Source organism: Azolla caroliniana, unplaced genomic scaffold (genome assembly GCF_043228905.1).
Source record: "Azolla caroliniana isolate FFs.n. ecotype wild unplaced genomic scaffold, voAzoCaro1.0.p SCAF_1, whole genome shotgun sequence".
Classification (NCBI taxonomy): Eukaryota; Viridiplantae; Streptophyta; class Polypodiopsida; order Salviniales; family Salviniaceae; genus Azolla; species Azolla caroliniana.
This window is the reverse complement of record NW_028230436.1, coordinates 29777057-29790676: the sequence shown is the minus strand read 5'-3', so window position 1 is coordinate 29790676 and position 13620 is coordinate 29777057. Positions and strand designations below refer to the sequence as shown.

General features: G+C 38.6%; 3 protein-coding genes and 1 long non-coding RNA gene across 7 annotated transcripts in view; 2 read left to right on the top strand and 2 right to left on the bottom strand.

Moving 5' to 3' along the window:
• Positions 1-3635, bottom strand: part of LOC147869566 (Plastid-lipid associated protein PAP / fibrillin family protein) — a 91760-nt gene extending 88125 nt beyond the window's left edge. The window contains exon 1 of the mRNA XM_087330932.1: positions 3610-3635. The gene's annotated coding sequence lies outside the window, so the exon portion shown is untranslated. The remainder of the gene's footprint in view (positions 1-3609) is intronic.
• Positions 667-3341, bottom strand: LOC147869567 (remorin-like). 2 transcript variants are annotated; one of them, XM_087330942.1, is made up of 5 exons: positions 3106-3341; positions 2232-2351; positions 1932-2019; positions 1420-1501; positions 667-1255 (listed from the first exon to the last, which is right to left on the bottom strand). In XM_087330942.1, exons 1-5 carry the CDS (start codon positions 3290-3292, stop codon positions 1058-1060), a joined length of 675 nt encoding a protein of 224 aa, XP_087187068.1. In that variant the 5' UTR covers positions 3293-3341; the 3' UTR covers positions 667-1057. The 2 variants fall into 2 exon arrangements, with proteins under 2 accessions (XP_087187068.1, XP_087187075.1); XM_087330949.1 differs by having other exon boundaries at positions 2232-2348.
• Positions 3636-10321: 6686 nt separating the features above from the next.
• On the top strand, positions 10322-13006 carry LOC147869565 (uncharacterized). 2 transcript variants are annotated; one of them, XR_015532341.1, is made up of 6 exons: positions 10322-10480; positions 10905-11012; positions 11215-11287; positions 11461-11531; positions 11607-11707; positions 12900-13006. It is a non-coding gene; the product is annotated as an uncharacterized LOC147869565 (long non-coding RNA). The 2 variants fall into 2 exon arrangements; XR_015532329.1 differs by lacking the exon at positions 11215-11287.
• LOC147869564 (uncharacterized) lies at positions 11809-13620 on the top strand. Of its 2 annotated transcripts, none has more exons than XM_087339137.1 (4): positions 11809-12262; positions 12353-12621; positions 12713-13277; positions 13356-13620. In XM_087339137.1, exons 1-4 carry the CDS (start codon positions 11906-11908, stop codon positions 13425-13427), a joined length of 1263 nt encoding a protein of 420 aa, XP_087195263.1. In that variant the 5' UTR covers positions 11809-11905; the 3' UTR covers positions 13428-13620. The 2 variants fall into 2 exon arrangements, with proteins under 2 accessions (XP_087195263.1, XP_087195202.1); XM_087339076.1 differs by having other exon boundaries at positions 13349-13620.

The following is a 13620-nucleotide window of genomic DNA, read 5'->3' as shown; positions in this document are numbered from 1 at the left end:
TAAAGAATTTTATTTTTCCTTGATCTTAATTTTTTTGCCAAAAGGAAGGAGTTTATTTTTCTTGACATTTTCGTGCTTATCTTCCAGAAGTTCTCATCTCATGAATGTAAGTTTTACACTTTTCAGCAGGAACCACTGCGATTTCACTACAGCAGGCAATTGACTGCCCAAACATGTTTTACTGAAAGGAATGTCAGGACTCTACTACTTTTTGTGATGAGAGAGTAAAAGAGAGGTGGGGACCGCACTACTGCCTGCCTGTATGTGAAAGAATCATGGTATGCGTTAATCAATGGAACTCCCTGCCTATCAAGAAGAGACAGAACTGAAGCGCCAAATACGGCAGAGACGAGGAACACAAAATCGTCTCTTCAATTTTCTGCCCATGATCAGACCTTGAAATTAGATTTAGATTGACATTGATTATGCTACCTTATTTCAGTTTGGATACACAACGTTCTTAGAAATGGCCACTATAGATTGGCAGTGGATCTTGTTGAACACAAATCTAAAAACATTCTACTTTCTTATTGTTTTACATTTTTAGAGTCATATACAACATCAATGCACACGACCCTGTAACATGTAAGACTTTAAACATGCCAACTTTTGAATTAGATACCAACTACTTGTGCTTAACACATCCTCTCATACAGAAGGCCAACATCAGCAATGTGTTTTGTAACTTGAAGCAAAGAAAAGACTCCAAACCACTTCATCTAATGTCTTTGAAATTTGCAACATAGGAAATTTCTTCAAATAATAGCATGCAACTGGAACTGCGAAAACTCCAAGCTGTAGATTCCCAAACTACAAGTTTTCCTTTAGATGTATAACAAATTCTGGGACATACAAAAATCATGGGTAAAATTAATAATTGAAAATACAATATTCTCAGACTGATCAGCTTTTATTTTTTTGTTTCCCATTGGTGCCTATGATAGGCAATTGAGTTTTCTCCTTAGGCATGATGAATGTAAAGAACCAAAATAAATAAGAAAACAAGGGCTCAAATTCCAAGAGGTCCACAGGACAAGGGACCAGGTTATTGAATCAACTAACGCCAAGTGAGAAAACTACTCCCAGGCCGGAGGCCAGAAGCTCGGCATTTGGCTGCGGTTTCTTCAACTTTCAGCACTTCATGCCCATGGCATGCTTCAGCAAGGGCTCTCTTTTCCTCTGCAATCTTCTGAACTACAGCGATCTTGTTACTGGTTTTCTCCACACAAGTAGCTCGTTTGTTTTCCAGCCTCTCCTGCTGACAAAGTGACTTTAAAAACTTTCATAATGACAAGGACTGGCTAATGGAAGGGTTAGCATTAAACATCTCCCCCCAACCATATAGAGACATAATCCCATCAGAAAACAACTTTTTGACCAAGAAATCAAAATTTGAGTGCATAATTCAAATCTATTAACCTCAAATGTTCTCAAACTTGCTTGCGCCCTTGCTATCTTGCCCAGCTCCCACGCATCCAATTTTGCCATTGTTTTGTTATATCTGTTCCATATTACGTACGTTCATCCCAATCTTTTAGTCTCATCATTTGCATGTACAGTACTCGAAGGATAATATTCAAGGTCAATTAAATTCAACATAGGATAAAAGCTCACTAATAAGATGGAACACCAGCTCTAGAAGAATTATGATTCCAGGAAAAACCATCCCAAAAACAGAAATCAACCCAATAAAAGCGTTTTGTTTTCCTTTTTCTACTGAACCCAATTGCTATTCAGATAATACAATGTGAACGCGACACAAAAAAGGTAGAAGTAACCCAATATTCATCATGTCTCTTCTTAAAAGCGTGTGTATGTCCAAAGGATGCACAATCATACACCATTTCAAAAACGAAAATTTTAAAAGTAAAACTTCCAAGGCATGTATTATGAAATAATTCATCTCTCAGACAAAGGCAATCACTGGTTACCTGTAAAGGGACCTCTTTTTCTTGCTTTCTTCCCATGCTTCTATTAATGAAAGAATCTTTTCTTTTTTTATTTTGGCCATCTCAACATCTGTCAAGTAGAAACCATTTGTGCATTCAATTAAATAAATTGTAAACCAGGCATAGACAGAAATGCTAGCATGTGTTTAATGGCACTTGTCATATGCCTCCAACCTTTATCTTTTCCATTCGTATTACATGTTACTAGAAATTAGAACGATGGCATGAATTAAAACATTCTAAATGCATGCACGCAAATGTGAGAAAGATAGAGAAAGAGACCTTTGTTTAACGAGCTTCCACTCATAGAGGTATTGTATGGAGATCCTTCCCTCTCAGAATCTCTCTGGACCTTGTCAATATCTCTTTGACGCTTGTCCGAATCTTTTTGAAGCTTGTCTGCTACAAGAGGAAACAAATTGTGTGATTTAAATGCATTATATCGATGGACTTGTAGGTTAGGATGGTATAAACAAGCACAAAAGGTAGATGTCATATTTACAGATGCGTGAACAAACATTGGTCACTCATGTGAACCATAGCATTAGAACTATGATCACCATGTATTGGAAAGAAACTATTAATAGTGTGAACTTCATCTTATCATGAAGGTTTATTACCAGTCTATGTGCAGGTTTATTCGTTAATGTTCATTTATTACCATTATCAATTATGTAAAACTCATGAAGGAATTAATCAAGCAAGTTCTAAAAGCAATCAGAAGCATAAGCACAATATTCTACTATTCTAAAGCAGTCACAAACATAAGCAGTATAACCATCATGGTTCAGGAGAAACCCCTCTCTCACATCATTAAAGATTGAGTTTTACACAATCACTCCATCAAAACGGGAAATCGAATACAGTAGTTTCTAGATTCAACCACAGTGTCTGATTAGTACCGTGACAGTGTCAAGCATAAGTAGGTATTTAGGTATACCTTCATCTAAGCTAGATGGATAGAATGATCTTTAAGACAAATCAGACATCAAAATGATGACATAATCAGTTGTTGAATAGATATTCAGTATAGCATGTACACAGTACCATGACAGTGTCAAGCATAAGAATGTCTAAATTTAAGTATAGCTATGTCTGCGTTGGATAGATAGCATGCTCCCCTTTAGACAAAAGAGAGATGGAAGTGACAGCATACTCGATTGTGGGATAGATACCAATGCTCGCGAATCTTCTGTGTTGGCAGGAGATCCAATCCTGTCCATCGAGATTTGATGCACCTCTCGGCTTGGCTTCCCATCCATTTTTTCAAAGAGGTTTACCATTTCCTCGACCTTCAAAGATGCAGCTTTCTCCATTGATACTCCAGAGAGAGAGACATCCATTTGGTTTTCTGAGGTTTGAAAAGCAGCAAATGTGATTGTGAATGACAAAGGTCTTGTAAAGAAGCGAGCAGAATCTGAAGGGAGTCCAACCTTCCTTTTCTTACCTCGCTGGGTTTTGTTTTTTTTACCAACTCCTTTTCTTTTCTTTCTTCTTCTTCGTCTATAGCTCCTGTCTCAAACATGTATGGTGTACCAAAAAGATGGTTGTAGCTTCGCTCTCTTGAGGAGACAGTCGTGGCTTTTTGCAGGCGTTAGTATTACCTTCCATTTTCTCTATCATTTTAGGGGACGTGAATGCTACATTTTTCATCAAGAACATCATCATCCCTCTGTCTCTGTCTCTGTCTCTGTCTCTGTCTCTGTCTCTGTGCCTCGTGACTTTTTTGATATGGTGGGGATAGTAGGGTCTACCTGTGCTGCTGCTGATTGGAAGGAGTGTGTGCAGTTCCAGCAGAGATTGTTAAGAGTGCAGAGGAAGGAACAGAGGAGGCCACGATCATCGATGAAGAGCATGCAAAAAACAGAGCAAAAGAAGAAAGACTACTGATGATGATGATGATGATGATGATGATGATGATGGTGATGATGATGATGAAAAGCCATGTCATGCCATGTCTGGAAGCAAAAGGGAAGTCATGACATGACTCCCACTAGCACAGAGAGAGAGAGAGAGAGAGCAGAGCAGAGCAGAGCAATAGCTACCTATATAGTTGCTGATTGACCACCCCCACGGATGGCCGGCCAGCCGGCCATCCACGTTCTCCGCCCGTACCTAGTTGCTGATTGGCCATGCCCACAGATGGCCATCCGCGTTGTCCGCCCGTTCATCCAACACATTGTGATGTTTCGATAATTGCCGTGTGTTGGGCCTCATCCAACTTGCCAAACCCGGGTCTCGCCATTCACACACACCATCTTGTTCGCCTCGCGATTTGGGTTGCTTTGCTCAACCCTTGTTTATGTCCATGGTCATATACCAAATCTTGTGTTTGTCTTGTGTTTGTGTTTGTGTTTGGGTCTGGGCTTGCCACTCACATCCAAGGTCGCCATCCCATATTGTTGTTGTTGTAAGTAGCAATTGGTGACGGAATTGAACCAAACCACAAAACCACTGCTTTAGGAAGAACCTTTAAATTTTAAAATCTTGAAAATTATATATTTGAATTTTGACCTATCTTGAAAACCAAGACCAAACCACGAAACTGTGGTTTTAGGGTTCAGCTTGAATGGTTTTGGTAATAATTCAGCTTGAATGGTTTTGGTTTAAATGGTTTGTGGTTCCGCTCCATTCAATTTAAGTTTCAATTTTTGTTTAAACATTTTGAGTTTGATGCTCTTGAACCGAACCGAACTGTCGTCGATTGTTAGTTGTAAGGTCCTTTTTCTATTAGGAACAAATGATTGTTGTTGATGGTCTCCAACTAAAACCTATGGGTACTTTTTATGATGACCGCAACCTTAGATTGATTGCTTGAGACTTCCACCAACCATTACATGTGCAAAGCACGACTTTCACCACTATGTGTTTGTATATTATTTCCAATTTTCAATGAGCTAATATTATGAGACTATAAGCTTTTGTGTGTCAAAAGTTTATTATGCCATGTATAAACATTTCTTTGAGCTTGTATATGAGTGTTAAAGTTTTAGTCCTCGATGACATGCAAAGGCAATGGTTCCCATGTTGCATTTTAACACGCAATGTGATTTAGATCTAGTCCATCCTCCTTCCTACCTAATATTTGTTACTTCATAACTCATCAATACATTGATGCAATCATCAGATCAAGCTATGCACATCATTGATACGCTTGTACTACTTAAAAACATTTGGCTCATGCACTCCAAGAGGTTGTGCCCATAGGTTGTACATCTTTGTTCTCTTTCGTTTCCACTCGTATATAGGCTAAGTTATTACTGTTAATTAGCCTAAACAACCAAACATACTAAGCAAGTAGAATTCATGGTCCAGTCCATCCATGTTTTGGCATGCAAAAACACTCCATGGATGGCATGGGCCAAAATATTAATTTAAGAGCCAAAGTAGCACATCATGCGTTTTCCGCAAATTGGATATCCACAAAACTACAATGACCTTTTGTGTTCTAAGATAGATTAAGGTGCACAAACAGGTGAAATTTGTGAAAAGTGGTACATTGGTAGACTATTGTTTGTAAACAATGAAACTAAAGGAGGCGTATAAGTGTTTTTTGGCAATTGACAAAAAAGTTGAGGGCGGTTAGGATGCAAGATCAACGTGAATCGGAATCTCTTATATATAATACATATGTAGGGCACTTACCATTCAAAATTGTGCTATTGACAATCAATATATGTATACACCATAACAACATTACCGAAATGACATCCCACATTGTAGCCTAAATAAAGACAACCCTTAATATGCTACAGGCATGGCTTTTGTAGCATGCAATCAATATAGTTAATCAAACACATCATGTCCTTGTCAAACAAGATAACCCAACCCTAGAGATCCCCTTTCACACCAACATCATATGAGAGTCACAAAACATAATGTGACAATATATATTGTTGAAGCAAGACCTAATCTACTTGGGAAAATAATGCATTCTAAAACAAAACTAGAAATCGACTATAACATACCTAATATCCTACAAAATCCCTGCATATTTTCAATGTTCTCAAACCATGGGAGGAGCTTATTAGAGGAGGGTTATTCTAGCTAAAAAATATATAGTGTTCGAAGAATTTCATGTGCAAAATTAGAGTTAAGTTGCTAAAGGTTTTGGTGAATTACAAGAAAGGAAAGAGAATTTAGCTATCTTGTTGTTGGATTTTGAAATGGCTTATGATAGGGTAGATTGGTCTTTTTTGTGGGGCACTATGGAAAAGCTAGGTTTCCCTAATCAATGGCTAACGGTTGTATCCACTCTTTAAAACTCAACTATTAGTAGGGTATTAGTAGCTAGAGAGGTAGGCCAAGCATTTTCAAATTCGAGGTTAGTGAGACAATGATGTCCATTAGCTCCTTTTTTATATTTGATGATTTGAGTAACTTTTAGTAGTTTTCTTATAAGTAATGTCCAGAATATAAAAGGACTACAATGAACTTGGTTAAAGGAGCAAGTTGTGGATTGTCAAATTGGTGATGATACAACCCTGTATTTGCAAGGTTCTCACAATAATATGTGTAGAGTACAACGGGTGCTATTGATACTTTTTGCTATGCTTTTGGAACTGTTATTAATTGGAATAAGTTGGTGGGGTTCTGTGTAAGTACCACAATAAACCCCTTGTGGTGTCCACAGGAATGGTTTCTATGAACTCCGCATGGTAAACTTGTAAGATACTTGGGATGTCAAGCAGGAATCAACCTTTCACCGGAAGATCATGTAGCTCCTTTGTTGCTTGCTATAAGGGAGAAATTGTTATATTGGAATGCTACTAAATTGTCATTGACTGGTCGGGTTGTTGTTGCCAATCAAGTATTGTTGGCTTCCATGTGGGTACATTTTGTTGGCTTGGTTGTGTTCACATTCGGCTTTATCACAAGTACAAAGGCTTATTAGAAATTTCCTCTGGGGATCTAAAGATGGTTCATATGTGAGAGCCAAAGTATCTTGGAAAGTTATTACAGCTCCAAAGGACGAGGGTGGTCTTGTAGTGATTGATCCTCTATTACAAGGCCTTTTTGGGAAAATTTATTATAAGAGGCTTGTTGCCAGGTGGGGAGCCATGGAAAAAAATCTTAAGGCACAAAATGGTTAAGGTTATGCCTTCTACATGTGGCAACTGGCAATATAGTGTTAAATGGTGGTTTTTAAGAGATTTTAATCATTCCCTTGTTATTTTGCGCCAGAATAAGTTTTTTAGGGGTATCATGAAGGCATGGTGGGATTTGAAACATAACTAGGTTCAATCTCTACCATCATGTATGGATGAATGGTTGTGCCAACCCCTCATAATGAACCCATTGCTTTTATCAAAGGAGGGGGGGAATGTTAGGGAAAAGAACTAGGTTGAAATGGGCTGATTTTGATAAAGGAGAATCTGGATCAGTAAGGAATTGGTTGAATTTTTCTTCTTCGACGATGGAAAACAAAACCCAGGTTTGTCGCACAATTTGGGGTGGAAACATTATGTATGCAAAAATCATTAGTGTTTATGATGTATTCCTTTCAACCTTCTCAAAGTAGTCTATATTGGTATGGTATGTTTTCATCTTTACATGTCTTGTTGGGGGCAAGGGCTATAAAAACTCTCGTGACTATCTTTATTTCAATGTTTTGCATTCTGAACGGCTTCATTCTATCCTTATGGAACACGAAGTTGTAACTCAAGGGAGTATGTTGTCTATTCATATATTGTGGAAAAACAAAAAAAAATGGATGTTGAATCCACACCCAAATGATATAAACAACTTATTTTAATTGTGGGCCTACGAGAATAAGCCCATTGATAAACTTTTGTGGGATCCCAACGAATGGAAATGGCAAAGCATATCAGCACAAGGAATGCTAGGTCAGCAAATACCATTTTTTTAGTACTTAGTAAAAATGGGTATAGAGTTGCTAAGGAGGCGCGGTTGTTACGCCAACAACATCTAAATTTTGGAGCTTGGGTAATGTACGACACTCTTGGTTGAATTCTTATTGGAAATGGTTATGGGCCTTGCAAATTCCTAGAAAAGTTGTCTTGTTTAGATGGCTATTGGTACATTACGACATTCCTGTGAAGTAATGGATGAGGGGGCATTGCCATGATTTAAAATGTGACAGTTGTGGTTTTCCAAGTGAAACGGTTCACCATGTTTTATGGGTATGTCATATAACTAGGACAACATGGAAAAGAATGTTGAGAATTTTGTATCCTATTTATTGTAAACATGTGTACACATGAGTTTTGTGAGATGGGGAAGGTTGGTTTAAGAAATACTGAATTATGAAAGGGACTATGTTGATTTTCTTCTCCTCTCTGATGGAAAACATTTATTAGAGGCTTCTTATACTACACCAATCCATTGTTTGGAAGAGGACAATGTTTGGTCTATGATATCTTCTTTAGTAGTTTGGATATTATGGAAGGCAAGATGCAAGTGTGTATTTCAGAAAGTCAAATTGAATGTGATTGAGTTAGTCAAGGAGATATGGTTGATGCTCCTACATACTCTAAGAGGTTAATATGAGGCAATACATGGCGAGCTTGATGTTGTGTTTCGCAACCAACAACAATTTCGAGAATATTGGAAAAAGGTAGAGGTCTTCACCTTTTTTGGGGACAGAATAAATTGGAGATATGCTCCACCAATATGGTTTTTTCTGCCCCTTGTCTTGAAAGGACCATGCATGAGGGTTTCCACTACTAGACATGTTGATTGATGTGGGTAGGAGGGTTATAATTTATTGTATGTTTCTTTTCATTAATACCACGGTGAATCTTGACTAAATAAATATAAATAAATAAATAAATAGGTTTTGGTGGATTCCTCAATATTAGTATTTATTCAAGTAAATTTTCACACCCTTCAATAACTTGTAACATACAATTGTTTTGAAGTTTTTCCATTTCACATCCAAGATGCTTTTACCCATGCTTCAACAATGATTTTTGTAGGTAATCATCTTTACCAAGCGTTGAAGAGTCTTGTTTGTGAATGCAACTAGCCCATTCGTTGTATAACATCGTTTGAGCAACACTAGACTTGAGGGTTCGAACACCTATTTATGCACACAATTATCCTTGAATGGATTATATTGTGCATGCTTGATTATCGTGTCATGCCCATGACCTGTTGTTTTTTCAAAACCCAAAAACTTAAAAAGAGAGAAATACTTCAATGTCTTTTCCATAAAAATTAGATGACATAAATATGATGTTGTGTTTGGATCACGATTGTCTTTGCCTTTGCTACATTTGCTGTAACCCATTTTTTTGCGCAAAAGTCTTGACTTATGCTAAGTAACTTGCACAACCCCTCATATGTGTAAGATACAAGAACTACTATCAAGTAAATCGCACAAAAATGAGAGAGTGAGAGAGATATTTATGGAGTAATAGAGAGGTGGGACAATTGGGTTTCGAACCCAAGATGTAGTGCAATAAATACAAAGAGAGAGAGAGAGAGAGAGAGAGAGAGAGAGAGAGAGAGAGAGAGAGAGATTCCTTTGTAGTTCATTACAAAATGAATTGCTCGTTTCTTCTTGAGTGTTGGATTGGCATGGAAAAGAGAAATCGAGATCTCAATTCAATCGTTTATTTTGATTGGGGGTTGTAGATTTGGAAGATGTGGTTGATAATGAATCTCAAAGCTTGTTGGAATTTGAAGATGCCAAATGACGGTTATGTATTCTCCCAAATTATGGATTTATTTGGGAGGAATTACAAGATATACCATTCTTGGATGAATCTTTGCCATTGGAAACAAATGTTGTGCCTTGGGTTGATAGGTTGTTACAACATTGTACACACTTGTTATAGGTCACCACAATATATATATATATATATATATATATATATGTATGTATGTATGTATCACCATGCAATGGCATCAATATATTGGGTTATCACCATATTGCAATGTGGTTTGCATTCCCATTTTTCATTTCATGCAAAGGTAATCATACGGGGAGAGTCAAGTCATGATTAGTGGGCTACCATTAGGTTCAACCTTAAAAGAGACGAGGACTAGGGTGAAGTAAGTGCTTCGTTTGCACCATTTCGTTGGAGGACAATACACATAGGCTCAGTAAACGTCCTATAGCACATATCATTTGGAAGCACTTATTAGATATTCGACAAGTTTTAACCCATTGTTATTTGAGGCCTCAACAATGGGTATTTTTCCCTTAGTATGTTCAAAATGGTCTAAATGACGAGTTGGAGACATTGTTCAAATTTTTACGATATCGGGGATTCCAACACAATTGGATATACATATGGGTAGTAATGCTTTCATGTTTTGATAGTATATGATATATGATTCTATAATATCTTCTATGTACATACATACATACATTATACATACATACATACATTATCGACGTGTCTATTATGACACAAATCATAAAGAGGCCTGGTGAGGGAATCGCGGCCACAGACGGTGCAGGTCGCTCAGAGAAGGCGCGTGTGATCTGCACCGTCCGATTTGGATGAGGAAGAAGGCGCCAAAAAAAAAGCTGCGCAGGCGGTCGCCCAACCCTGTCAGAGGTCTCCCAACCATTTTTTTTTTAAATTTTTGGTTGATTTGGTCACCCAACCAACTCAAAAAAAAAAGCAGGTCACCCAACTGTTTATTTTTAAATAGGTTGGGTGACCTGTTTAACCAGGTTGGGAGACTCCTTTAGAGTTTATATTGAGTTGGTCACCCAACCAACTCAATAAAAGAAGCAGGTCACCCAACTGTTGATTTTAAAAACAGTTGGGCGACCTGTTTATCCAGGTTGGGAGACTCCTTTAGAGTTTATATTGAGTTGGTCACCCAACAAACTCAATAAAAGAAGCAGGTCACCCAACTGTTGATTTTTAAAACAGTTGGGAGACCTGTTTATCCAGGTTGGGAGACTCCTTTAGGGATGTCTATAAAAGCCCTAAACCTGTCATAATCTGTCATTTTTTCAAACGAGATTGACAGGTTGGGTTTGCCGGGAAAGAGGTGGGAGCTCCTCCATCACAAATCGTCTGTGGCTGCACAAATCGATCTCCTCCATCACAAATCGATCTCCTCCATCACTATTCCCAGGTATGCTCCTTGTTATTATATCTTCCACAATGTTATATTCATCGCTTCTTAATAATAATGAAAACAAGCAAGATTGTATGGACCATATTGATGCATAGACATGTTTAAGCTTTAGGGTTTAGAGTCACTATAGACAAGAAGATAAGCGAACCATAAGTGAAGTATAATAGGATCTAATAGGCAAGGCTTTGTTGATTTCCAGCCACTCTAATCCCAGCCAGTATCTTGAAGGCATAATCTAGAAGAGGATGTAACCACTCTTATCCACACTATAGGTGAGGCCTATCAAACTTATTATGATCTTGCGTTCACTAGATTTGCTTGCTTAAACTTGATTTAATCATCTATATTTTGATTGTTGGTTTTAATGATTTGCTTGCTTAAACTTGATATTTTGTGTGTTTGAGTACTAAAATCAAAAAATGTTTGATTACTTGAATGGTGGTAGATGACTTCCAACTCCAAGTACAAAGATTGGTGGGATTTCGATAACAGTGATATATATCCAACTCAAGAGAGGTATGTCACGAACCAATCTCCCCCAAGAATGGTTTAGGGTTTGATGCATGTATGTTGACTCGTGATTTGTTAAAGGGTCTTCGTTAGAAGACATTGGCGAAGTCGAGGAGCCGACATGTGTACGAGTGGGGACAAAATGGACCAAGATGCTCCTCCAAATGGTATGTGGATTTGGTGTCGTTGCAATATCTCAATCTTTATGCCAATCTTTATGTCAATCTTAAATATGTAACACAGGTGCAGAAGGAACAGTTGCTCCTTGTCCCGACTTGTTGTATAAGGTTGGAAGAGATGCAAATGGGAACAAGGCTCGTGCATGTATCTACACTGAGTTTTGCCGCCTCTCGCCAAGGTGGTATCGGAAAAAAAGTGACATGGAGTCACATTTACGCAGAGAACATGCAATAGACGTAGTCCTACCACGAGGGATGCGTATAGAGGAGGAGGAGGGTATTCCGGGGGCATGCTTTAACAGTTATGAGCGTCAAAGATCACTCAAAAGATTCATGGACCCGGAAATCAAGTACTACAGAAATCGACAAAAATATATCCGAAAGTTGAAGGTTAGGGTTGTTTCGAAATACAACTCTATTCCTGCTGAACTCCGTCTTGACACACAGGCAGAGTTCGTGGCACGATTTATGGACAAAGAGATGACTATATACGACTCCAATAAGGATGAGCGTTTGGAGATGTTGACGAAGAAGATAGCAGCTGGTTTGGATTCTTATGTAAGTATGAGTGAGGATTTCATTTCAGATTGTTGGAGGGTTTATTGGCAAAATTCAGATAATAAGATGTGTCTTATTGTGGTGAAACAGTGTAAAAAGGCGGGGATATCCACCCAACCGCAGGGTGTGTCCACGGATGTGGATGAGAGTCAAAACCCATCTGAGGGTGGTGTGTCCACTCCACCGAGACGGAGACGACCGAAAATGCCAATCCGACGGAAGGAGGTCGAGTCAAACACTGATGTTGTTTCCCTAACATCAGATTCAGATGACGCTGCATCGGATGTGGCCATAGTTCAAATTCAACATGGCAAGGGCATAAGGTTATGGATTCAAACCCCAAATAAACACTTTTCCAGGTAGGGTTTAAGTGAAATACAAACTAGTATCTTACTAATTGACATGGAGTGTGATTTACCTACTCAAAACTACATATTTCCATGCATTCAGGTACCAGCTAACTTGCCCACGTCTCGATATGGCCCTTGATGTTACCGAGTCAGATCTTGAGACCATATGCAAGAGCCGTGAAATGGCATCGACATGGACTATGACCTTATTCACGTTGTGGATGGAATACTCATTGCCACTCGAGGTGACAGAACGCTTCACCATCGTCGACCCACTATGGGTGCAGCTACACCAGCAGGCAATGAAGGAGCAAGACATCCTTAAGAAAGTTGCGCAATGTGAGATTACGTTCATTCCGATCGTGCTTGATGGGCATTGGAACTTGTGGTTCACCATGCGACAACAAGCTTCTAAGCTAACTAGCAAAGTAGTCTTCTGCGATCCATTGAACAGACCAGCAACAGACAACATGCGGAGAATGGCAGAGTTGGCGATTCGGACAATTTCATCTGAACCGTCAGACCACACCATTGTGCCCAATGGTCGACATCAGGTACTGCACATCCCAACACAGCCAAATTGTTGGGATTGTGGCTTTTATGTGATGAAGACTATCCAAATGTTGGTGAGGGAGTTCTTACAAGGATGGATATCTTCGACTTTTGTAAGTGTAATTGCAATTCCTTGTTCATGTGGATTGTGTATAGATGTGTTCTTATACATATTTGGTTACAGGGCACAGAGATGTGGTTCACCAAACGCGAAGTGGATTCACTTCGGATTCATGTGGACGAGTGGGCACGATCGGTATTAGGATTTGCACCTGCGACCGGTGGCTCCATATTGTAAATTTTGGGAATGTTGTTTTCAGCACAGATTTGGCTATAGAGCTGATGTTGTAACTATATTTTGGAATCCCCAAAAATTTTGTATAGTGAGAATCGACTCATTGTATATCGCGATTACTTATTAATGGAAATGTTGTTTACAACAATTATTTATCTCAA